Source organism: Protomyctophum bolini (genome assembly GCF_963924005.1).
Source record: "Protomyctophum bolini genome assembly, chromosome: 1".
Taxonomy (NCBI): Eukaryota; Metazoa; Chordata; class Actinopteri; order Myctophiformes; family Myctophidae; genus Protomyctophum; species Protomyctophum bolini.
In genome coordinates this window covers 53,453,714-53,479,252 of record NC_137862.1, presented here as the reverse complement: position 1 = coordinate 53,479,252, position 25,539 = coordinate 53,453,714, and the positions used below count along the sequence as shown (strand labels likewise).

At 42.1% G+C, this 25,539-nt stretch overlaps 2 protein-coding genes across 3 annotated transcripts in view; both read right to left on the bottom strand.

Annotated features, from left to right (window-relative positions):
• The window catches only part of bbox1 (butyrobetaine (gamma), 2-oxoglutarate dioxygenase (gamma-butyrobetaine hydroxylase) 1), a 44,741-nt gene extending 36,103 nt beyond the window's left edge, over positions 1 to 8,638 (bottom strand). The window contains exons 1-4 of one of the 2 annotated variants that reach the window (XM_080763637.1): positions 8,519 to 8,638; positions 6,270 to 6,452; positions 5,612 to 5,944; positions 1,534 to 1,648 (exon numbers count right to left, since the gene is read on the bottom strand). In XM_080763637.1, the coding sequence (XP_080619763.1) occupies positions 1,534 to 1,648; positions 5,612 to 5,944; positions 6,270 to 6,389 (568 nt within the window). In that variant the 5' untranslated portion in view covers positions 6,390 to 6,452; positions 8,519 to 8,638. The remainder of the gene's footprint in view (positions 1 to 1,533; positions 1,649 to 5,611; positions 5,945 to 6,269; positions 6,453 to 8,518) is intronic. The other variant, XM_080763636.1, reaches the window with a different exon arrangement.
• Positions 8,639 to 16,998: 8,360 nt separating this feature from the next.
• Positions 16,999 to 23,521, bottom strand: LOC308315622 (fin bud initiation factor-like). The gene is made up of 2 exons (XM_080763691.1): positions 22,607 to 23,521; positions 16,999 to 20,533 (listed from the first exon to the last, which is right to left on the bottom strand). Exons 1-2 carry the CDS (start codon positions 22,897 to 22,899, stop codon positions 20,185 to 20,187), a joined length of 642 nt encoding a protein of 213 aa, XP_080619817.1. The 5' UTR covers positions 22,900 to 23,521; the 3' UTR covers positions 16,999 to 20,184.
• Between the last annotated feature and the right edge of the window lie 2,018 nt (positions 23,522 to 25,539).

Sequence of the window (25,539 nt, the reverse complement as noted above, 5' to 3'; positions counted from 1 at the left end):
TCATCTATTTTCGGCAAAATATATTTCCGTTTTTAGGTCAAAACGTTCTTCAGTTTTCTCCAAACACTCTTCCGCTTTTCGCCAAACTTTCTTTCTATGTTCACTGAATGTTTGCCTATTATGACTTACACACAGAACTGACTGTTGAGACTCAACATGTGCAACAATCATTCCCTCAGTGTCCAATAAACAGACAGGAATGTGGCTCATTCTACTCGCCGCCAAACATCTGCATCCCCGGCATTATGACGTGCAGAGGCATCTCGCCTCCTCCTTATTTGACGGCTCATTCACATCAAATGACCCGTCCAGAAACCCCATACGAAGGTCGCCATGCTTTTAGTACACAAACAACACTGTGGAATGTGACCCGTTTTGGGGGCCGGTTTCGTGATAACCTGCCTTTTTATGTAAGGTATCTATCTGTCCCAGGGGGGGCAGTCAGACATATTTTTTGTGAAGCCACTAAGGAAATGAAAGTTCATATAATGGCCTGTTGTGGCGCTATCATTGGGCTCAAAAAAACCCATAGCCCCATAGAAGTCCATGTATTTGGGCCCAACTTCACCTAGATTGTATTACCTTAATAAACATGGTCATGAATACTTTTCGCTTCCAGTCACTAGTTTAAAGTCTCATTTCTAATGTCATAATATTCTTTTTGGAAAATGATGGCCCCATTTATAAAAAAGAATGACCATAAAGTTGCGCATGTTCTGAGGGGCGTGGCCACCGTTACAGTTCATGAACGGGATCCCCCACTCACTCGAGTCAAAATAAAAACCAATGAAGAAGAAGGGGGGAAGTCCCGCCTCGTTGTCTGGGCCAGCCAATGGCCAAACTGTGCTCAAACGGATCTTGAAAGATGGCGACTTACAGTGCAAGGGATTTCAGGCTTCATTTTACATTCATGTTAGACCCGGGGAACGCTTTGTCCATATTTTTTACAGTCTATGATCTGTCCACACACATGAAAAGGGAGTATACAGACGTAGTAGAAGTATACATGAAGATTCCTGCCACGACTGAGGCCAGATCTTTGGGCCCAGTGCCCGATCCCAATTTTAGGACGTTCTAGACACAACCAATTGCAGATGTTTGGACTACAATATGACGACAATTTGAAGCATTTTGATATTATTAACCACATTCAAACTGACATATCGCTATCGTATGATAGGAACAAATGAATATAACATATCCCATATCATCATATCGGTCTGGCTCTATTTTCTTTTTTATATATATATTTTTTTTACCCTGGGTAGCAGCTGAGCACACATGCTCATTGGGCAGGGATTTTCGAAACAAATTAGTTCGGGAGACTTCGGAGTAAAAAAAAAAAAAAGTTCTCCTGAATGCTGCCTTCCGGTATGGCATGGAAAGGAGAGGAGGGCATTTTGCATTTCTTTCCACTATGTAGCAAATGCTGCATTCATGGTCTGGAGAGGGCAGTTGTTTTACAGACGGGCAAAAGGGCAGGGGCCGCAGAAGCCCCCTTTGATGTCTATGCGTGCACGTCCCTGGTCTTACCGTTGACGAACAGCTCTTCTTGCGCGGCTTGCCTGGCGGCCGAGGAGAAGCAGCGTTTCCTCAGCCATTCTGGGTCAAACTCACTGCTGTGCCCGTCGGGCCACGTGATGGACACCTGGGTGAAGGACAAGGTCACATGGTCACATCATGTGACTGACAACGGGTGCATGTGTTTTGGTTTCCGACGTACCGTCGTTGTTTTCGCGTGACGATTTTTTTTTGCGTCGACTACCTTTTTCTACTGACAAAAACTACATGAAAACAAAATAAAAAATAAGCCATGATTTACTAAAACTATATGACTAAATATACTGTTGATTTTGTCAACAAATAAAAGCTAAACAAAAATGTTAGGAAGGGACTAGTGGACAAGACATCCAGTATGAGTCATTTTACAATTGGTTGCATGCTGAAAATAGCCGATAGCCGATAGCTAAATAGCTTGTAAATCGGCTATTTTCATATAAAAACAGCCATTACGACGGCATCATGCCCCGCCAACATACATTTTAGTATACTAAGTCAACTGTAGATTTAGTCGACTAAAACTAGACTACTGTAACACTAAAGCATTCCCAGGTGGCTAAAATGTCACCTGGTGACTAAAATGAAAACTATTCAAGAGACTATATGACAACACTGCGTCGTACGAACAACAGTCCGACATTAGTTCCGACACCCCATACCCATAACCCAAAAGCCCTAAACCTTATAACCTCACAGGAAGCCACGGGTGAGTTGTAAACCGGCCGCGCACGCATGTCGGGAGCATGTCTATCCAACGTACAGTACTGTACAGTATGTACCCCTGTGCTCAGCCAGCTAGGATATGCCGACCATGCGTATAACCAGGCATTAGCCTAAATATAAAGACGAATTAAACTGTTAAATATCTCTATATTGTAATCGTTGCTATAACCGTTTGTTCAGTAAAGCCCCATGTCCACTAAAAGCGCTTCCAGGTGCCAGCCGAGTTGAGAAACATTTGAGCTTTCGGCCCAGGGAAAAGTGCCTCGCATGCAGCATGCAGTGGTGCAAGATACTGTAAATACTGTAGTACTTTGCCCAATGCAATGCCAGGCTGCTGGAGATTCCAAAAAACGCGGCGCTCCCGTTATAAACGATTAAAAACATGTGATGTGTCCAGCAACCAAAATCTTCCTGTCACGGGGCCTTTAAACAGGGGATCTCCCCGACAAATTTACTGTACGTTAAAAGAAAATACTCAAATATTCAAACGTGATCACCTATTCTCAGGCCATTGGGTGAGAAGAAAGAAAAACATTGTTAAGAAAGTTTCTAAACGAAATATCATTAGTGGTGGTTATGACATTTAACATAAAATTAAATTTGTATTACATATCGTTGGTTGGAAAACAAACCTCACATGTCCAAAACTGTTTTTTTTTAAACAAGTAGCTTTGCTCCACGTTCCGAGTCTATGGTTTCGAGCTTGTATTATTGTTAACCCATTCTGACCTGAGATCAGATTCATACGAGGTTTCCACTGGACACACACTGGTCTGATTAACCCATTCTGACCTGAGATCAGATTCTAAAAGTCAGTCGTTCTTCGATTTTTCAAAAATAGAAGACCTACAAGCTCGTAGCTTGTAGATCTGCTATTTTTCAATAGCTAAAGCATAACATGATGCCAACACCAACATCAACGATAATGTCATATTTGAATGCTGTGAATCAACATCAAACATTCCCAGACAACTGGTGTAGGAGAAAGGTTCTTGTTGCATAAGAAAAGCAAGCAGAACTGGTGTTTGGAGGATTGTTCCTACAGTCAGCAGGGTATGTTTTTCCATGTCACAAAGTGTCTCTCTGTCATCACTCGCCAGGGGGATTAACATCCAACCTGGCAGCCCAGATCCCTGCAGGTCTGACTGAGGGCTCACCTCACACTCTACCGGCAGTGTTGCCAGATTCTTGCCAGACTAATAAGCAAACCAGGTTCTATGAAAACAGTGGACTCTCTCTCTCTTCCCTGTGTTTTGTGGACGTTGTTATCAGGTTAGGTTTAGACATAGTTTGGGTTAGGGGTTATTGTAGCCATGTTGTTGTTTGTATGTTTATGGTTAGGGTTAGGGTTAAGGTTAGAGATACCAATAGTTTCTGTGAGGTTAGGATTATTATTATTATTATTATTATTATATGCTTCGGACATTTGAAAGTATAGACTATTTACGAGCTCATAACGTAAACGCGCTGCAATGCAACATGTTATTAGGTTGTAGATCTGCTGTTTTCAAAAAAGGTATTGAATAAACAGTGGCAATTTTTGCAAGCTGCTTTACAAAAACAAGTCCAAAGTCACTTATTAATAATAACCAGACATGGCAACACATATTTATTTTTTTTACTGGGCGTAATGAGAATTGTCAATTCCCAGTTCCCCACACCTCAGACGTTTACAGAGTGCTTGTGAGACACGCAGGTTTTTATGTCTACATGAGATTCAGTGGCTCCACTCACTCAGCCATTGAGTGCATGTTTATTGATGCATCTGGAGAGACTTGACGACCAAAGCCATATTGATCATTTTAATAGCATCTATACTACACTGCTAGCTATAGGGGCTTTTTTTTTTAAGTCAATCTTTCTTTAATTGTTTTATCGTTCCGCGAATGAACAATGAACAAGGAAAGGCTGCGCTTTCATCTTTTATGCCCCCCGGGCAAATGGAAGACACACTCCAGGACTCACATTGTTTTTCATATAAGCCCTTATTTATCTGCATTGTGATGTTTTTAATGCCGTTCGTATAATTGCACTTCATTTATTATATATTATTGTTGTGATTATGTTGTACTCAAGGGTGTCCTCTTACCTGAATAAATCGAGGTCAATAAAAAAAAAAGAATAATAAATTGGAAAATTCCCACCCCGTTTCATGCAGTGGAAGCACGTTTGTCTTGTCGGAGGCTTTAATCACACACAGGTGAACGTGATAAGACATAATAGCCATAGAGTCAGACGAGTTCTATTCTACACAGCTGTGTCACATCACTTTAGATCCAATTTGGGAACCCATCCTTGAGACATTACGGTAGTGTGTAGATAAGCTTTTGTCACACTACCGTAATGTCGTTATTACGGTGGTTATTTATTTGCTCTATTTTCATGTCTTCCTTTAAGCAAACGATAAACTGGGTTGTTGTAAATGTATGTGTGTACACATGTTACGTATATATACTTTTAAGTTATATGGGAAAAAGCAAAAGGGGGTAGGGGCTTAATAAGTTTAATACTTCACCCTACTCCTTTTCGGACATTGTTGGAGTATTTTCTTTTTGTTTCAGTGTTTGATTTCAAATAATGTTCGAAATAAACTCATTCATTCATTCATTGTATGACAATACAAATACACCTGCTTAAGGCGAATTTAACCTTAATTGCTTGATTCAATATTTAGATATTTGTGTTTTGAGTGAGTCTTCTATAACACAGAAATCAAACAGGCCCCCGTCTTGATCGCATGACTATATATAGTGATCCTATGAACCGACATTTTGTTCAAAACGGAGCACTATACTGCGAACTTTGGAAGTCAATCTTAAAGCAAATCAGGATGAGGTATGAAAAATCTGAAACATCCTTTTTGTTTAATGGCTATAGAGACTGCATGTGTACCAATTTGCGTGATGTTTGGACAAAATCTGTAGGTGTACTGTCAAAAAAAAAAGTTTAGCAAAAAATCTGCCTCCTGGTGAACAATTTGAGCCAGAGGTTCAGCTCTGGCATCTGCAGAGTTTGGCTGCTTAATCAAGGTGACGGTGCAAAACATACGTCTCCCCATGCCCTCGGTCTGGTGGAAAGTAAAGGAAAGGTACTATGTTTACCCAGGGTAACTGGACTAAGCTCAAGAACTTGTTTACAGCCAGGCCCTGCTCATAGAACATTTCATGGTAGAGGTTCAATGCCTTGTCCAAGGGCACTTCAGCGGTGGTAATTTTAACGTGCCGGTCCGGGGATACGAACTAGAGCGACCTTTCCGATATCAAGAGCGCTCCGCAAACCGTTCGGCCACCGCTGCCCAAAAGACAACAAAAGGGACCTGTGAACCCACCTTGTTGTCGGCGACCCGGACGGCGTCCATCCCCGTGTGCACGTCCAGCTGCGACAGGGGCAGACTGCGGGCCTGGGCCGAGTGCAGGGTGCACTGTGGACACGGGCAGTTGTCCCGGAGCCAGGTGAACGGGTAGAGGCTCGTCTGCCCGCCGTCGTCCTCCCACTCCACCTCCAGCAGCCTCTCGTCGTCCAGGATACGGGCCTGTCTCACGGTCCCTCCTCCTCCGGTGGTGGACGGGAGGGGGGCGGCCGCCTGCGTCTGCTGCCCACGACGAAACTGGACACAACATGGCGTCAGACAGGAGGGTTGTGGTGCGGGACCAGTCGGTGCCTAAGGGTCAGTGTAAGGAAAGAAAGGAAAGGTACTATGTTTACCCAGGGTAACTGGACTAAGCTCAATAACTTGTTTACAGCCATGAGGCCCTGCTCATAGAACATTTCATGGTAGGGGTTCAATGCCTTGTCCAAGGGCACTTCAGCGGTGGTAATTTTACCATATCCCGTCCGGGGATACGAACTAGCGACCTTCCGATATCAAGACCGCTCCGCAAACCGTTCGGCCACCGGCCAAAATCGTGGGATAAAAAATATATATAAAAAAAGGTAGTCGACGAACATTCTTCGTCTTAGTTTTAGTCGACGAAAACAACACTGACCGGTGCCCAGGGGGACGACGGTGGTCTGCACAGGGTCTTCAGAGCCCGGCTGGTCATCACAGACCTGCTCCGCTGCAGCACGGCTGGCAGGACGCGTCTCGTCAACAACGCACTCGCCATCTCTGTCCCCGTCTTATCTGGAGTGTTTCCTGTATATAGCTTCAGCGGTGTCAAAGACTGTCTCTCCATGAATATGAAAGTAGAGCAGAAAGAAAGAAAGAAAGAAAAATGACAAAATATATAGAATTACATAAACGTCATAACCAATTATGGAAATCTTTCACTTGTTGGATTCAAGATGTGATGTCTGTTTCCATTGTGGTGGTCCTACGTATGCAATTCATCAAGACATATAAGGGGGAGGCGTCATAAGGTCGTCATGTGGCATGGAGACAGTTAAAGACATGCAATAAGATACGGAAAAATAAATCGTGACCACTATAGGCGCGACAAAACCATGTTTACAGAAAACAGTCTTCTAGTTTGACGCCGTCTGTCAAGCTAGAAGACTAGGTCCAGTTGTACATTGCAGACAGGTGCCCTTTTATGGCGGCCATTCAACCCCATGTGTGTGCTTACTACTAGTTAATTATGCACTGTATGTACCCTTTTGTACCCTTTTAACTGACAATTCTGTGTACAGCAAATAATGTTACAATGTCAACATCATCAAATATATTCATTCCAATGCATGTATAGCGGCTGAGGTGACTTAATACATCAACATATAGCTTCCTCAGCCGTTTGGATGAATAATAAAACAGATTCCTGACTAAATCTATTAATCTAATCTAATCTTATCTATCTATGAATGCACCATGCCTCTCTACGTCTGTACGTACGTGTGTACGGCTAACTCGAGAATCGTTCGCCTTCAAATTCGACACACGCGTTCCACACACCCACAGGTATAGTGCCCGGTGTCGAGGCTGTCGGACCCATGGTTGCCACAAAAGGCCTCTGCCCGGGCTCTGGACAGGGCCCTTGCCCAGGGTCAATACTCAATACTGTATATGGAGCTGGCTTGTTGTGGTTGCACACTGGGCGCGTTTTTCAGAAAACTGATGGAGAAACGCCGCTAGAAATCCGAAACAAGCGCTCGATGTGTGGGGACCTTAACACTCCATAATTTGGGCATGACTGACACAATTTACAATTCAGGCAGACACTCTTAAACCGGAGGGATTTACATTAGGCAAGAAAAAAAACATGGCAATACACCATATACATAAAAAAGTAGTTATCGTGAATCATGCGTAAGCTAAGAACATAACAGTGGAATATAATGAAACTATGCAGTATATAGTGCTATTATGTCTACATAGAATGCTATCTAAGTCTACATAAGATGCTATCTCCATATCTCCATATCATATCTCCATATATGGGCATAAAAAGGACAGATGGGTGGACCGGTTATACTCTGACACGGATACATTACGGACTGCAGGCACCAGTCTAGTAACTTTAAATTGTAGGGTATAGGCTACTATAATGAATGGGGCTTCTGAATCTGTAGCAACAGCATGCCAGTAATTATGCTCAATTATATACTGCAGATTAAAGCCATTTTCTTTGCATGTAGCCAGGGTTTTAATCATAAACAATGGTTATCTGAACTTAAGTTCATAGCCAATTTATACTTCCCCATGGGGACATATAGGCCTATGTGTTTGTATTGTGGTGATGACATGCCTATTATTATGTTAATGTTATATGCTGAATTGACTACATCATTGGAAACAGGACATTTATTATGTGTTAATCCTTTCAGCTTTAATGTCGAGCACGTGCTACATTCCTGACCATTAAAGTTCAAACAGTCAATCGATCAAAAGGCCAGTTACGTTATCTGGGTCACATAAGGAAACAGCTAGTGAGAGTGGACATAGCTTATATTAGCTTATATCCATTCAATGTGTCATTGTTGTTACTCCAGATACCGGTAAACCAGAACAAAACGCGCGCAGATTCACGTTACAAATGAAACAATTCACGTCAGAAACAACGCCGGTGCACTATTTGTTGTTTATTTGAGTAACTATGGCAATAAGCCGGCTATGCTGTCTCTTGCATGTTGTCACATCACATGTGTGCCTTTCCTCGCTATAAACTACCAAACTAGACCTCTCTTCTTTCCCAACAACCTCATGTTGACAAGTAGGCTACATTACCATATATATTAAAGCCAATGCAGTTATTTTCGTGCCGATCAAAACACAAAACAGAGAACATGTAAGTCCAATTACCTCCCTGTGATGGTCTTCCTTCCGCACGTCAACAGTGTGTAATGTATGTCGCTCGCACACACAAACACACACACACACACACACACACACACGCACACACGCGCGCGCGCACACACACGCTCTCTCTCTCTCTCTCTCTCTCTCTCTCTCTCTCTCTCTCTCTCTCTCTCTCTCTCAACCGGCTGCGCTGGATAATAACACTGTCACAAAGTAGGTGAAAGGTCCCGGCATGTGTGTGATGACATAACCATACACCGACCGGCGTGGATGAACTTTGATACACTTCCTTTGATGTTGGATCGGATGACTTCAACATGTTTAATTACCACGTGACCGGATGAGAACCGTCTAGACGCGGCGCTGAAAACATATTGTAACAAATTAATTCGTATAGCGTTTTTTAATTCACTCGGATCTGATGAACTCAACATATGTTTATTTTAGGCTGCTATAGCTGCGCCGCAGCTCAGTGAGAACACATGCTGCCCCACGTTTCCTAAATGGCAAACGGGCATGTCACATGCTTTCAATGTGTGTAGCCTATTCAGTGTTGTTTTGGCTCTATGCGGCTTATGGCTGTATGTGGGTGGGGGACACAGTCTAAAGTGGAATCTGCCACATCATCATTTCATTCATTTCAACATGCCCTACTTTTGTAGGAACACGAAGTGACGAATACATCTACTTTTATTCAATCTGTTCACATTTCTTGAACGGTTGTATGTGGACTTGTTGTGCATTGCTTGCATGGATGCTTGCCTTGGACACAATCAGAAGCAGGTGAATTGCCAACCTGCCAAGCGTTGAGTTTAGTGTGGGTGGGTTTCTGTTATGCACATTATTACACAGTCAATATGTGTTTATTTATAACACAATTTCCACTGTAGGGAACTGCTTTATGTCTTGTATTTTTGTCTCATTGACAATTCTTATCAGGGGTCGTCAACATGTCCGTACACTTAGTATGTCTGCTATTTTTGAACATCTTTTATATAGCCATGGTAACACATTTAGCTGGGGACCCCCTGGAACCCCCCCAAAGGACCCCAGGGGTCCCCGGACCACACTTTGAGAACTAAAGACCTGTATCACGTCCACGGTATGGAACATTTCCTTGCCATGTCCAGTGGCTGAGAGTGAGAGCTGTTAATGAAATGGGCTACTTTTGTACTTCACATAATCAATGAGGTAAACTAGACACAGGTGCGTGGGGTAATGCATGTGTCCTCCACGACCATGTGCTAAAACTAGACTGATCAGACTGATCAATTTTACTGTTTCACAGGTGTAAAAAAAGAGTGGGTGATCGTTTACCTTTTTCTTTCTTTTTTACGCTCTCCCAGTCCCTAATGCTTTGGCTCCAAAAGAATAGCCCTATATAGACTCTAACTTGAAATTATTGTCTCTATAGACATAATGTTCAGTTTAAATCATTTCAAGTTAGAGTCTATTTTTAAATTGTATACTGTGCTGTCACGTTGCATTGTACAATTTTGTTAAAATATCTTGAATTGCACATTTTCATCAATATTTCATTTTTTCCACAGACATTATAGAAAATATAAAGTAATCAATTTGTTTTATCTGAAATACATAATAAACTCATAACGTGCCATATAGTGTTTATGCCAATTAATGTGCTGCACATTTAAAATTTGTAGTTATTGAAAAAAAGAAGAAAGTCAATTTACTCATCCTATAATGACATGCTCAAAATGTTGGATGCCAGGGTTAAAGGAAAACCTCAAAACCACCAGGTGGCTAAGGGCCGATTCATACTCCTATTTTAGAGCCGAATAAAAGTCGGTTCGGCGCTGTAGAGCCTACAATTTGAGGTTCGGGTGGGCGGGTACCGTCCTAAAGTCGTCTCTTCGGTGCTACTGAAAATTTCTGACGAGCCGAAATCATTTCGGCACTACAGCGCCGAGACAGCGGTAAAATAGGAGTATGAATCGGCCCTAAGACAGTCATTAAATGTGGTGTGGTGAAAGTCTATTCCATATTTGGGATTTCAATAATTGGGTCAGTACAAAAAGGCACTGAGCAAAGGCACATGTAGGTGCAGAGGTGCAGTGTGTGCGTGTCCTATATGGTTATTATAGAGATTGAGGGTCAAGGGTTTACACGGAATTATGATTGTGGAGTGTTATTGCGACCGAAGGTCACAGTTAACTATGAAATTGTTTTCTTGTCCGTCAGTCACTCAAAATCCCCATACATGGGAAAAGCCCCCATATATTATGGCCAGGTCTTGTGACATCACTATGACATCATCAGGGATGATAGTAATTCAGGGATCATGGTAAATGTGACCTACTGTCGCAATTAAGCCCATATATGGAGATCCCTGAATTTTCAACAATATTAGTATTGGATAAATGTCAGAACCTGTTCTGAAATTCCCCATCCATCCTTCCTCTTCGATGTCTCCCTTTTGACTGATACCTGTCCATTTAAACTCTAGACGGGCCTGCCCCAAAGTTATTAGTGCCAATCTCTTCACACACCAGCCCTCTACTGATACCTCGGTTGGGTACCTAAATGTTCTATCTACAGTGACTTTTTAATACAAATGATCAGAGTGGAACCATAAATTTGCTGTGGGAAACACACCACAGGCTTAGTACGCGATCTGTGCTTTTCACAGACGTACCCTGTTAGACAACATCTAACAGATTAATTAAAACAACAGGCAATAACTCACAGCTGTTGTGCGGAGCGAAAGTACGCATACAAAATCTGTGAGAACGACACAGGCAGGATTTAACTAAAAAATAAATCCTGCATACAACTATGAACATGGAAATTACCAGACAAGAGGAGAGTGCACTTATTCTCTTAGAAAGAAAACATGGAGTGACTCACCTCTTGCTGGTATCCCACTTCTCGGAACCAATTGTTGTAATCTCTTGGTAAGGACCCTGGTCCGGTTCTGGCTGACCGGTAGTGTGTGTGCAGGCGGGGTGGTGTGTGATAATCCAACTGAATTATTCCTGTGGTAACGGCGGCGATCGGACGGGCCCGGGAGAACAATAAATAACGGGACACTCAGACAGTATCTCGCCAAAGGTTATTCACGTACAAGTACACAGCATAGGCACTCATACACATATCATGTTGTATATCACAACAATTAGTGCAGCCGCGCCCGGCAGCTAGAAAACTAGAGTTCTCAACAGGCCCGAAAATGAAGGCCCGGCCATACCTGGGCCCTCATCAAACCCTGTACATTCAAGACAGCTTCCCCCGCTGCCACCCTTAGATCTCCATATACGGAGCCGACCTGTTCTGACATTCCATAATGTTGATCTGACCTCATCAAACCCTGTACACTCAAGACACGCTCCATATATGGCCAGTGCCCTTTTAGGGCGAGGTCGCTTCTCGCCCTCAGGCGTCTTACTAGTGGTTATAATTATATATTGATACACTTTGAATGTATGAAAGGTTTTCTCAATGGTGAAAACATTTTTCAGCAAGCTTTACTCGTCCAGTTCTATACCCTCCTTTGCTTTTGTAGCAAATACAATCCTTCTCAACAGAATTGTTTTTGATCTTTTCCTGCACCATTTTCCGAAGTAAATAATAAATCAAATGGGGCCCATAGACAGTCTTGCCACGACACAGACATGGCAGCGGTGGCCGAATGGATTGCGGAGTGGTCTTGATACCGGAAGGTCACCAGTTCGAATCAGCGGTCCGACACGTTAAAAATTACCACCGCTGAAGTGCCCTTGGACAAAGCATTGAACCACTACCATGAAATGCTCTATGAAATAAGCAGGGCCTGGCTGTAAACAAGTATCTGATGCTTAGTCCAGTTACCCTGGGTAAACATAGTACCTTTCCTTTCCTTTTACATGCTTGTGTCCGTAAGCTCACATCTCGTCACTTCATGCCGCACTGATGAAGGCTCTATTGACATGATGTAAAGGTACAATAAAAGAGAAAAAACTCACTCTTGCCACTGTGTGCGACCCATAGTACCTTCATGGATGGTGCTGAAAGCTTTGTCTTTTACTTTTGGACAAAGGTGCTAGATATCGTTGCTGTCAGGAAAAAATCTCTTATCTCCATATTCTAACTTTTGTGGGGGTTTTTTTGTCAATTAATGCTTACTGATCAGATTGCAGCGTCACATGGACGTATCAGCAGATGAGCCACAAGCTTGAAGCGTGGCGCAAATAAGTGACACATTTTGAGCTTGTCAGATACTTTTTGTTGTTTTTTTTATTTGAATCCTGGAAAGTAAAAGTTTTTGGACATGTGAGGTTTCCATCTGATGGACGATATTCAATAGTATTACTGTAATTATTATCAGACACAGCTTGACCTCCACCCTGCAGTAGCTGTGCTGAATCATATCTGATTAATTCCAGTAGCTGTTGTACAGTAAGCAGCGTGTGTAGAGATATGCTATGTTGTGACGCCATATGCGCTCCACTTTATCAAAGATCCTGCAGGCCCAAACAAAAGGCCCAATCTTTGGCCCTTATCACCCGTTCGTATGTCCAGAACACAGCCTGTTCCTGCCCTGGCCTTTTGCTTATCTCCATAAATGACTCACGTCTTCCCTCATGCATCTATACCTCTGCCTCTTGTTGTTGTCGCCTGTCTACATTGTCTTATGTCGGGGGGTTCTCAACGTCTTTTGGCCGGGGACCCCCGGACATGCTTTGGCCATGTCTCGGGACCCCCGCCCCCCACCCTCCCGACCCCCAATATAAATTGACTGCTACAATAATAACCTTAATAATAGAGACAATACACCATAAATAAATACTGAAATTTTAGACCAGATTAAGGGAAGGTGGATGCATGTATTATGTCCATTTTCCAGCCATTCAGATTTATTTTTTCTTTTTTTGGGGGGGGGCCTCCCAAAATAATTTTGGGTCGCGACCCACGGGTTGAGAAGACAAGACTATACGGATGGAAATGAGCATCCTTTTCTAAATCCGGTGCATTTACATTACATCATATGAGATGTGGATATTAGCCATTACTATGTGCTGTCCAAATCCAAATAAACAAATGAAGCAAACTATAAAGAAAAATGTATACGTATCTTGTTGCTATCGGGCAGAAACATCCACATTTAAACGTATTTTCTTTTCTCCATAAAGTAATAAATGCCCTTGATCATGCTACAGCGTCACAGAAAAGCATCCAAAGTATCTATACAAGCTCAAAACGTGACTTGAAGCAATACGTTTACAGCTTGTAGATCTGCTTCTTTTGACCATTTTGAATTTGAATCCTGAAAAGTAATAGTTTGGTTTCCACCCAAGAGAGACGACAAATCTGGGTGATAAACTTCAGAACATGTCGCGGGGACACTGGTGTCATCTTGTTCTCTGAGCTCACTGCTCGCCTACAGTAGGCTTTCGAAGGTCACTTTCCTAAATTGAAGAGTGATCAAAAAAAAAAAAGAGAGAGTTGATTCGTACAAAATTCCCCGTTTGTATCACCATTTGAATGACTCTCCCAAAATATGTCCGTAGTCTGCCTCACTTTATGGCGTGTTTTTGAAATGTTTTCATTTACGTGTAGATGAAATGTTAACTCCATTTGAAAATGTTCAGAAACATACTATGGGAGTGCTACTTGGTGATTAACCTCACAAAAGTATAACCGGTATGCTGAAAAAAAAGAATGAAATTTCAAGTGGCTCGGTTTCTTAAGTCGACCTTCAAAGATGATTTGTACCAAATTTCACATATCACGAGTAAGACGCGCGAACGCGGGAAGCGAACGCAGATCGTAAATTGCAATATCAATTAGAATAAATTGTGTCCATATATGGGCACAAAAGGGGCCAGGTCCACAACAAACAAATCACTGGCCCCTTTTGTGCCCATATATGGAGCTGAGTGGACCTGGCCCCTTTTGTGCCCATATATGGAGCTGAGTGATTGCTGATGCAACACACTCCATATTTGGATAGCGGGACAGACACACGGACACACGGACACACTGACACACGGACAGACAGACAGACAGACAGAAATGATCTGCTAGGTCTCATAGTAAGTGCTCACTGCGTTCGCAACCATGTGAACAATTCTCCCAAAATATGCCTGTTATCTGCTGTACTACACCACCATTAACCACTTAAAGCCTATAGCATCATCACCACCATTAACCACTTAAACCCTAGCATCCCTTAATTGCCTTTGCTGGGCATGTCATAATAGGCCGGGAATCCGGCAAAAAGTATAGCCAATCTACAAGCAACCCATTTTGAGCTGGTAGATCGGCTATTTTAACCCAAATAGATGTGGTGTAGGAGGGAACAAAGGAAGGGACCACGTTTAGACCCTTGTGACCCTTGTGAGTCCAAGGGTCATTGAATTATATTATACTAGACCTGTGCCCGTTGGCCACCAGTCTACTTGGGAACAATGCAAGTTGGGAACCTAGTATGCAATACCAGTTGTCATAACAACCGTCTGTCCGTGTCCCTTTTGTGCCCATGATGGAGATCTCTGTATTGTCTGAAGAGTGCACTGCAAACTGACTGTGAAAAGTGGACTGTTTAAGTAGTCAAATGGCAGGTGTGGGGTTGCCACGGCAATCAATTGGCTGAGGCAGAGGCTGGGAATTCTACAGGTGAGGGGATTTAGGCCCAATTCCAATCCACTCCCTTGCTGACTCAATGAGGCCTCACTGATTTAGCTGCGCGCTCATGTGAATTCTGCGAGGGCTTGAGGGATGTCGGTAAGTCAGTGAGGGCTTTGCCAAAGTCAGCATCGATGCTGACTTTGGCAAATAAATTACCCACAGTTCATAGTGTTACCAGGGGAATGAGGGGGATCCTCCGAACGTCAATCATTTAAGTATGCAAATTAGTTATGTATCGTGGTTAGAATGTCAACAAAGACAATAGTACTTTCTCAGTGTTCTCAAAGGGAGACGGAATGGAAGGATAGGCTATATATTTAATAGCAATAACAATAATAAGGGAAACATGATGAGAAATGACTAATGAGCAAAGTAAAATAATATGGAAATGCAATTTATAATGAATATTATTATATATGAATATTACAACCCATATCACACAGGAAAGTGTATTTAAGAAACTAATAATAAAACGATCAGCTTAAATACCACAATAGACATGATAGACATGCCAATTGCCAAGCATGTGTAGGCACTGGCTGTGAATAAGGACAGTTTTTATAAAGTGATGCAAAGTGTCATGAATGGCGGATTCATCTTCAAAGAGCTGTCCCATTTCTTTCACAACGATGTGGAGCCCTTGCAGCCTCTCACCCTCAAGCACTTATTACAGCTGACGTCACTAAAGTCAATGAGGGTTCAGGGCTCAGGGCTTGAGGGAGGCAAATTGGGATTGGGCCTTAGGCTCATTACTGTAGGTCCACTGGCAGAGCCAGATACCAGAGCCTTTTGTGGTAGTTCTGACCAACTCGACACCGGGCACTCTACTCCCTGTGGTGGTGTGGAACACGTGTGTAAAATGTCGGTGGGGCGAACGGTTCTCGAGTTACGTGCGGATTACAGACATAATGTACAGAGAATACCCATTTAGGACTGAGGCCGATACTATACTGAACAAAGTTTTCTGAAAATGTTCTAATATTATTAATTCCAAAATTGTCATGACGCTAATATTCTGTATAGCCTACATAGCAACAAGAACTCGATCGACCCTTTCAGGTCCATATTTGTGTACACTGTCAGACCTAACTGTGTACCTCTAATGTGCAAAACAGCAGTGGCAACACTGTGGTAGCTCCACTCTAGTGGCCCTGGCCAAATTTAGCCCAAGCAGATCGTCCAAAACTAATGCTTGGAAGGGTTTCAGAATAAGAAAACCCCCTAGTTTGACACATCACATGCTACTTTAAGCATAATGACATTTTGAACATTTTGCCTTATACATAGGTTGTCAATGCCGGTGGCCATATGGATTTTCACGCTGTGGCGACCCCGAAGGTCGCCGGCTTGGGCGCCCTAGCTAAATCATTAGAGCATGCCCTGGGCTACATCTGTGCAAATTTTGGCGCTTTTAGACGAATTAGCGCAAAATATCCCTATGCTCCTCAACTATAACGTTGTACATTGGCGGTTAACACCAAGGTATGTTTTCCAACATGCAAACATTGTTTTCCAAGGAACTATACCATGCTGATGTACAAGCTCACACCCCGTTGACACACTGCCACACAAGTAAATAAACCTGATTTATGACATATATATTAGCTGTTGTTGAAGTATTGTTAACCTGTTCTAAACAAACAAAGCCTACAACACCAGCTTTTCTCAGTTTCTCATGAAAAATATCAGCGTGCATTGCGGGCATCACTTACTGTGTACACACGACGACAGTTCAGGGTGTCGTTAAACACTTTGAAATGTTGAAACATGGCAACAGGTGCTGCGTGCTTTGAAGTTAACGGACATCACAGCTTACAATTACACGCCACAAAGAACACGCTGTTGAACAAGAACACTCCAGTTCAAACACAAACACTTTTATTTGACAAGACAGAAGACCATCTGTTCTGAAGAGCGTCACAAAAAGTTTAGCATTTGACTTTTTTAAGTCCACGTAATGCTGCCTGCAGTCTTTCTCTGACAAAGTATAACTTGTCCATATAACCGTATCTTTGCAAAGATAAACAAGAATAAGATACGTACTTTGCTCTATTTTTGAAAACATGATTTTTAAACAATGAATACATATTTACGTGTTCTGTAATAAAGATATCAACACTCACAGTATTTATTTCAATAATACACTTTACATCGCCCCCTAGATTTCGTACATTGCCTGTGTGCACAATAGCACCATAAGTCGTTTATTTAAGCCCAGCCGTTGCCAACCTTGTCTGCATCATCAGGGCCCACTTGCAAATCTTGAAAGCGTCAGTAGCCCACCCATTAAGTGGTGGGCCATGTACGTTTCCAGATCATGTGTATTTTTGATCAATCAATCGATTTGTCCCGGCTTGGATCAATGGAAGTAACGTTAGTAAACGTTAAGTAAGTTCCTGTATTTATATGTATCACAATTTTGCTGCGTTCACACTGGCAACTACATGAAGACATAAAAATAATATACATCTGATGTTTGTAGCTACAAAGCTACAAATAAGTTCAGCTGGTTTCAACTTGTTATGAAGATACAAAGCTACAAAAACACTGTGTAGCTTTGTATCTTTTGTATCTGCCAGCGTGGACAATTTCTTCAAGGTTTTAAAGAATACGAAAATACCATGACATTTTCTTTTACATTACATTATTCATATTAATGTTATATTATCATTACATCTTTATAGGGGCCCACTCGCAAACACCCCCACAGCCCGGCAGTGGGCTCCGGCCCACAGGTTGGAGATAGCTGTGATTAGTCTTTTTTTATTTAAACATCACAATCTTTAACATTGAAAATAAAAACATCAAAGGATTGTGCAAAGTTAGCTGGCCTAGACGTAGCACTTGCAAAACTGAGGGAGAAAAAAAAAATCTTCTGTAAACATTCCTTGAGTTCCTAAAAAAACATTCTTATTTGGTAGACATGCCAGAAAAGACTGTATAGTCTAGATAACACCTTTTGAATGATATAACAGACTAGATCCATGGAGTGGTGGACGGACAGTAACATAACTACACTTACTTCAGTACTGTACTTAGTTAGGTACACTCAGTTTGTGTACTCAAACATCTTATCTCCATATTTTACGTTGTTGTAGCCTGGCTCCATAGCCCCTGAATCGCTAGTCTCGCATTTGAAACAAAAGGAAAATTCAGGCTGAGTGTCAGGGTAACGTTTCTGTGTTTTTCCATGAATTAATGCCCTACTTGATCGTACTACAGCATCACACAAAAGCATCAAAAGTAACAGACCCACAAGCTCAAAATGTGTCACGAAGCAACGCTTTTGAGCTTGATCTGCTACTTTTGCTACTTTTTATTATTATTGAATGCTGAAAACTAACAGTTTTGAACATATATGAGATAGGAAAAAATATTGTAGGCCTACTTTAGAATAGACTCCGCTACATTTCTCAGGAGTGTCTATGAAATGACTCAAGTATACTGGGGGTGAGTTATTTGACCACCACTGGTTACATAGCACCATGCAATTCACCACTGATCTATATGTTTAATATTATTATACACCAGTGATCTATAATAAACCGTCATTTTGAAGTAGTCTAAGACAGTGGTTCTCTTTTTTTTGGTTTCCAGCAGACACAGTAGGATACGTAACGTAGACCCCTCCAGACCCCAAATCACCAGTCTAAGCCAAGGTTAATATTCACCTTTTCATGTAACAAACCCTCGGTTTGACCCTCGACTTCCCATTTAAAATGATTCTGATACCTTCTATCTATTCGGTAGAAACCTTATGGGCTCCATTTTCGTCACTGCTAAACCCTCATCCCTAAACTTCTTTGCCTTTTTTTTTTTTACTATTTTGAAAAACGTTTTTGAATAAATAGCCACTCTACATTGACACGTTGTGAGCTTGTAGACTGGCCATTTTAACTATTCAAAAATTCAAACTATTTTGCAAAACAGTAAAACAAAATGGAGCCCTTATATGTCCAAAACTGTTTTCAGGATTCACATTTGAAAACATCAAAAGTAGCAGAAATAGCCAAAAACGTGCCGTTTTGCACCACATTTCAAGCTTGCTGCTTTAGATATTTTTGATACACCAGACGCCACTTTCTGGTATGGTATGAAAGCCATATCCTGGCAAGTGGCAACATCAGCTACCAGGCCACTGCAAATGAACGTGATCAGATGTAAATTAATAACCACTTAAACCCTATGTGTTTGGCCGGTGTCCCTCAGGGCTCTATACTAATTTCCTGCTATTGTGGGGAAAGCTTTCACTGAAAATAGCCGACCGACAAGCTCACAACGTGTTGTGTTTTGCGACGCGTTGTGAGCTTTTCCATCAGCTATTTTCAGCCAACGCAGCATCCACAATAAGGATGCTGGGGTTTAAGTGGTAAACGGCAAAGTCTATTTTCTTTTTCCCTGATACGAAAACCCATTTATTTTCAGCTTCAATCTGCCCCCGCGATGGACACACACACACACACACACATCTAATAAAAAAAGAATGTTCAAAAAAATAACATTATAAACTTGCATATTATTTTCTCAGACCCCCGTTTTTCATGGGAGCAAAACAAACAAAGCCTGGAATTATAGTATAGCCTTGATACAAGACTGTCATTAATGACTGATGATGACCGTCTTGATCCAAGGCTAGAATTATCAACGCATTCTCACTCCCAAGACGTCCAACGGGTGACTTCTTGGGACGGAAGGGGGGGGGGTATGTTGACTAGGGGGATATGAGTTACGATACTGTCCCTATCGTGACATTAACTCGAACGGTGCTGAGTCGGCTGAAGTGGACTTCGCAACTCGCTCTCCGGTGCCTCTTGTGTGGCTCAAGTCAGACAGTTAGTTTTGGTGGACCCTTTTACGTCTTGGGTTTGAGAACTGCAAAAATCTGCATTCCTGGGAGTGCGGAAATGCCCGGGAACTGCACCCCGGGCAAAGGATACCCCCTTCCATTCAAACGTTTTGGTCACGTTTGTCCCAAGAACTCACAGTAATGCATGTCGGGTATAGTGAGAGTGTGTTGGAATTATAGCTACTTTTTTATCTCTTTAAAACTTCATGTATTCATTCTTCAGTCGACTCAGCCTGGTGCCGTGGCTGCGGATGATGAGCGACAGCAGCTCGTGCTTGTCCTTGAGGCCCATGGAGGTGTCCAGCGTGCCCTTGAGCACGTCGCGCGTGTGCACCACCATGTTGAGGAAGTCGTCGTTCATGCGGTGCTCCTCCTTCAGCTCGTTCTCCTGGCTCTGCTTGAACTTCACCTCCAGCTCCAGCAGGGACTTCTCCGAGTTGGTGAAGGCCTCGCCGATCTGGGTGGTCTCTCGTCGCAGGTATTTCCCGTAGCTGTCCTCGCCGTCCAGGTCGTAGGAGATGCTCTTGCCGATGCCCTCCAGCACCCTGGGCGGTAGAGGTAATCGTTAATCGTTATTATTATCAGGTGTTATACCGGAGGAAGCGCTACAGACTGTGTACCATGCCAATTGAGCAGCTGTTGAGGGTTAATTCTCAGCAGCTGTCATGTGGAAGGGGCTTCCTAAAAGTCCATGGTCTGGAAAGGCCAATTTAATCTTCACACAAAACATTCATGACTATGCCCGAATTGTAACATCAGTTAGAGATATACAGTATCAGTTTTATAATTATATTACTTGTTGTGTATTAAACCATCTTTGAGTGTTTTTTTTGTGTTCATCCTTTTGACTATTTTGCACGTGTTTTATATACGTCAATAAAGAATTAAATCAATCAAAAATTGTTTATCGTGATAAAAAAGTGTATGTCCTCCACCATACACTACTAGGATGAATCAGCTTTTGCTGGGCTGCAAATTCAGTACCACTTAAAGGGACACTTCACCCTTTTTGCAAAACAATATATGTTAATGACGTTTAGAAGCTTTAGAACACTTTCCTGGGGGTCTTTATGTGTGTAATATGTGGTTTTAGATATTTTAGATTGTAGCAGCGAGCACAGTGTCTCTGATGTCATGGACACTGGCCTCACTACCTTCCTGGACTACAATTCCCACAATTCTTTGATGCACTGCTCCTCCTTGTGGACAGGGGGAGAGCTGTCTTACTGAGACAACATGTAGTCCAGGAAGGAAGTGAGCCCAGTCCATGACATCAGAGACACCGGGCTCACTGCTAAAATCTAAAATATCTAAAACCACATATTACATACATAAAGACCCCCAGGAAAGTGTTCTAAAGCTTCTAAACGTCATTAACATATATGTTTTTGCAAAAAGGGTGAAGTGTCCCTTTAAGTTATTACCAGTTACCACTATCCCCCAGAATATGGATACTGTGGGGTTCAAGTGATTTAACAAAATCATATAATAATATCGTTAATCGCAATATTCAGATACAAGAAGAGTGGGCACTAAGGACAAGTGGGCGCCTCAATGTAAAATGCCTTTTTGGTCCAAGATGTGCAAAATAAAATAAATAAATATTAGACCATAATCATCATGTATATTATATTACATTACTTAGCCTACTTCTTAACCTTTTGGACCAATTAACCAATTTACCTCGAGGTGCCCACTCACTGCATTCCTGTTACCTAATAATCGTGACATGTGTACAGTGGTGGAAAGTAACTAAGTAGCCTACATTTACTCAGTACATTTTTGAGTCATTTTTACTTCACTTGAACATTTCCAATTTTCAATGCTTTTACTTCTACTCCACATAGCCTATACATCTCACAGGCAAATAGGCAATTGTACCTCCACTACATGATATGAAAACTTTACGTGAAGATTTTTAATATTATTACAAAACATACATTAACCACATGAACCTTACTTTGGCAATTTAATAAATAATAAATAATAAATAATAAATAATAATAATAATAATTTTAATAATATATTAATTAATATTATATTAAATAATAATAATATTTAATAAATAATAAATGGGGACATTCTGCATTAAGGTAGGCTACTTTAAGCATTATGTTGATGCATAATTGCCAATATAGGCTTCTTTGGTATACTTTTCCACAATTTTCGATACCAAAAAACCTGTAGGATAGGGCTAGGCCTATAGCTACTTGTAACAGAGTACTTCTGGCTATTGATACTTTTACTTAAAGGGGAAAAAGTGAGTAGACAGCAATTCTTCCATCATTGCATTCTCATATCGTTCCAGCCTTAATTAGATCAAGACAAAAACCAATGCACAAAATCAATGTATAGGGTTGAAGTGGTCAATGTATGTTTTCTAATCAAACTGAAAAACGCCAAAGTAACTATTAACTAAAGTTTTCAAATAATTGTAGTGGTGTAAAAGTACCCATTTTTGGCTCCGAGATGTAGTGGAGTAGAACTTAGTAAAAGTACTGGAAATTGGAAATACTCAAGTAAAGTAGGCTACAAATACCTTTTTTTTAAACTTATAAGTACAGTACCTAAGTAAAAGTACTCAGTTACTTTCCACCACTGCTCCCAATCCCATATACCTGGCGGAGTCCTCGATCTGCCGCTTGATGATGGTGAAGTCGTCGCGTATGACCGAGTCGTGGTCCTCGTCCAGACCGCACTTCCTCTCGTCGGTCATCTTGAAGAGCATCTGGCACGACTCCGGGTCGTCGTTCTCCTCGTAGTCTCCGTCCGGCACGAAGTAGTGGTGGAAGGTCCCGTTGGACATCTCCGGGTACAGCGGTCCCATGAAGAACGCCGCGGAGGAGCAGCGCAGCAGGGGCGCGCAGAACGCAGCGGCGCACAGAAGTAGTTTCAAGTGAACAAAAGCCATCGTGGTGTTGGTTTGTTGTCCGGTCCCCCAAAACTCTCACACTCCCCACAAAACTCTCACAAAAAACGAATAACCCTAATAATAACGAAACGGCAACTATTTAATCCCAATCCAACGTGGGAAAAACAAACATTTCCCAAGCACCCCCGGAATGAGCTGCGATCCGTGGACGCTTTGTTGTCTGATGTTCCTTCCTCCTCTTACTAAAAAGGAAGATCCCCAGGCTTTAGATCCCCCTCCTGCAAAAAAAAGAAAGAGATAATAGTCCTTCTACGTCACGAGGTGGACGTGTTGTTTTTAGGCTATTCTTATTTCATTTGTTGCGGATTTCAATGGCCTATCCATCCATCCAGCATCGGTTTGGAAAATACTTTGTTAATAGCGAAGAAGACACCCACAGTTCGCTCTGCCTAGTAAAAGTCCTGCTTGCTTGCATCTGGATTCTGGATTCCTCAAGTGCCGCGCTTGGTTTTTGCTAATAATACCCCTCTCTTCTCTTCTCCTCTCCTCTCCTCTCAAATTACATCCCCCCTCCGTCACATCACATGGAGCCTGCACTCTGCACTGGAAAGCACGTTGTTAGACCACTCACTCACTATAGTGGTTCCCAAACCTTTTAGCTTAAGGGGCCATCCAGATGAGGACGTATTTTGAAGTTACCTGGGAAAGTATTTAGCCGATCTGCCCTTTTTGCCACACGGATGGGGGACTTAAACGGCTAATTTTGAAACCACCTTCCAGAGTGGGAAAGTTTGGAGACGCAACTTTCTCTATAGCTTAAATGCCACCTCATTTGCTGAAACGGTGATGTCATAGTCCCCTCGCCGGCTCGCCCCCTCCAAACTAACTAGTGTTAATGGTTTATTTCACTATAACCACTTGTATCACAGCTGTTTTATATTTGCACATAATGTCTATAAATCTCTTGAGCATGAGCATGTATAGAGGAGCTATTTTTGGAGAACAGATATAAATTATGGTGAATACTGGACAACTCACCCCGGTGCTTGCCCGTTTTTCCTCCCGGAATTTTCACCAGTGAGGGGGATAACTTATATGCTATTGGCTGTTTGTATTCTTTTTGGAAAAATATAAAAAGTTACCCCTGTAGAAAGGCTATATTATTTGATGGTGGAAATTAAACATTCTGAAGGTGATGCTTCAACTTGCTTTAATTATATTATTTGCAAGCAAGCAGCCAAAATCGGCGGGGAAAGGGTTGTGTAACTTCAAACCGGCGTTGCATTGAGAGACCCATAGACCCATAAACCCATCGTTTAGGCCTATTCCTCGATAAAAGGCCTGTAGCTGTAGGCCTATAGCCTATGTGCAATTTATCTTGTTAACTAGCTGCAGATCAAGCAAAATGTTTAGCGCTGTGCAGGCAGCAGGTGGAATCAATGTATCAACATTATCTGACATTCAGGATTCAGCGAATATAATCTCCTACATTTATGCATTCACATGGCCTTTATACAGGCCGGGCATGTGTACTACAGCTTTTTCTGGAATCAGGAGCAGTTTACCGGTCTCGTGCATATGGCACGCATAATTAACATAACCGCAATGTAGACGCAGGAAAGTTTTATATCGTTTATAAACTTGCGCGGTGGAACAGCCCGAGCCGTCCTCGTGTGGAAGGTCTATAAGACTCAAAAGAAAAGAGAAATTAGTAGCCTTAATAGACATATAACAATATACATATAGGCAGGCCCTGCTCATAGAACATTTCATGGTAGGGGTTCAATGCCTTGCTCAAGGGCACTTCAGCGGTGGTAATTTTAACGTGCCGGTCCGGGGATACGAACTAGCGACCTTCCGATATCAAGACCGCTCCGCAAACCGTTCGGCCACCGCTGCCACCCGCTGCATAATTAACATAACCGCAATGTAGACGCAGGAAAGTTTTATATCGTTTATAAACTTGCGCGGGGAACAGCCCGAGCCGTCCTCGTGTGGAAGGTCTATAAGACTCAAAAGAAAAGAGAAATTAGTAGCCAATGTGTGTGTGCGTGCGTGCGTGGGGGGGAGGGGGTCTCAGCTTTCTTAGAAAGGGGGCTCCAAGGGAAAGAGGTTAGGGAAACACTGTAGTGAACCGTCCGTTGCCATGTAAACAGTGACCCCAAAGCCTACTTCTGAGGAAAAAGAAAAAAACTGTTATTGCAACCTTTTGGAGTAATGAGAGTTGGACATCTGTTAAACAAGTGTATTCATTCATTGTTAACGTTTGAGCGTAGCACATTGCAATACAGCCTCTGGGTCTATAGCTAAAGGAAATGTATATAATTTGTTGCTATACTATAACATTTCAATGCAGTATCATGTGGCTTAGAATGACATTCATGGTTAAAGTAACAGCATTATTAATTATGATGTTGTACATTTATTTGATGCACCTTTTGGAGTAATGAGAGTTGGACATCTGTTAAACAAGTGTATTCATTCATCGTTAACGTTTGAGCGTAGCACATTGCAATACAGCCTCTGGGTCTAGCTAAAGGAAATGTATATAATTTGTTGCTGTACTATAACATTTCAATGCAGTATCATGTGGTTTAGGAATGACATTCATGGTTAAAGTAACAGCATTATTAGGATGTTGTACATTTATTTGATGCAGTAAACTTAAATTATAGCCCT

Bases quoted from the DNA above. Each gene is read 5' to 3' on its own strand.
- LOC308315622 (XM_080763691.1), bottom strand. From the start codon at position 22,899: ATGGCTTTTGTTCACTTGAAACTACTTCTGTGCGCCGCTGCGTTCTGC. The intron at 20,534-22,606 runs GTATATGGGATT...TCTACCGCCCAG, and splicing joins CAGATCGAGGACTCCGCCAG to GGTGCTGGAGGGCATCGGCA.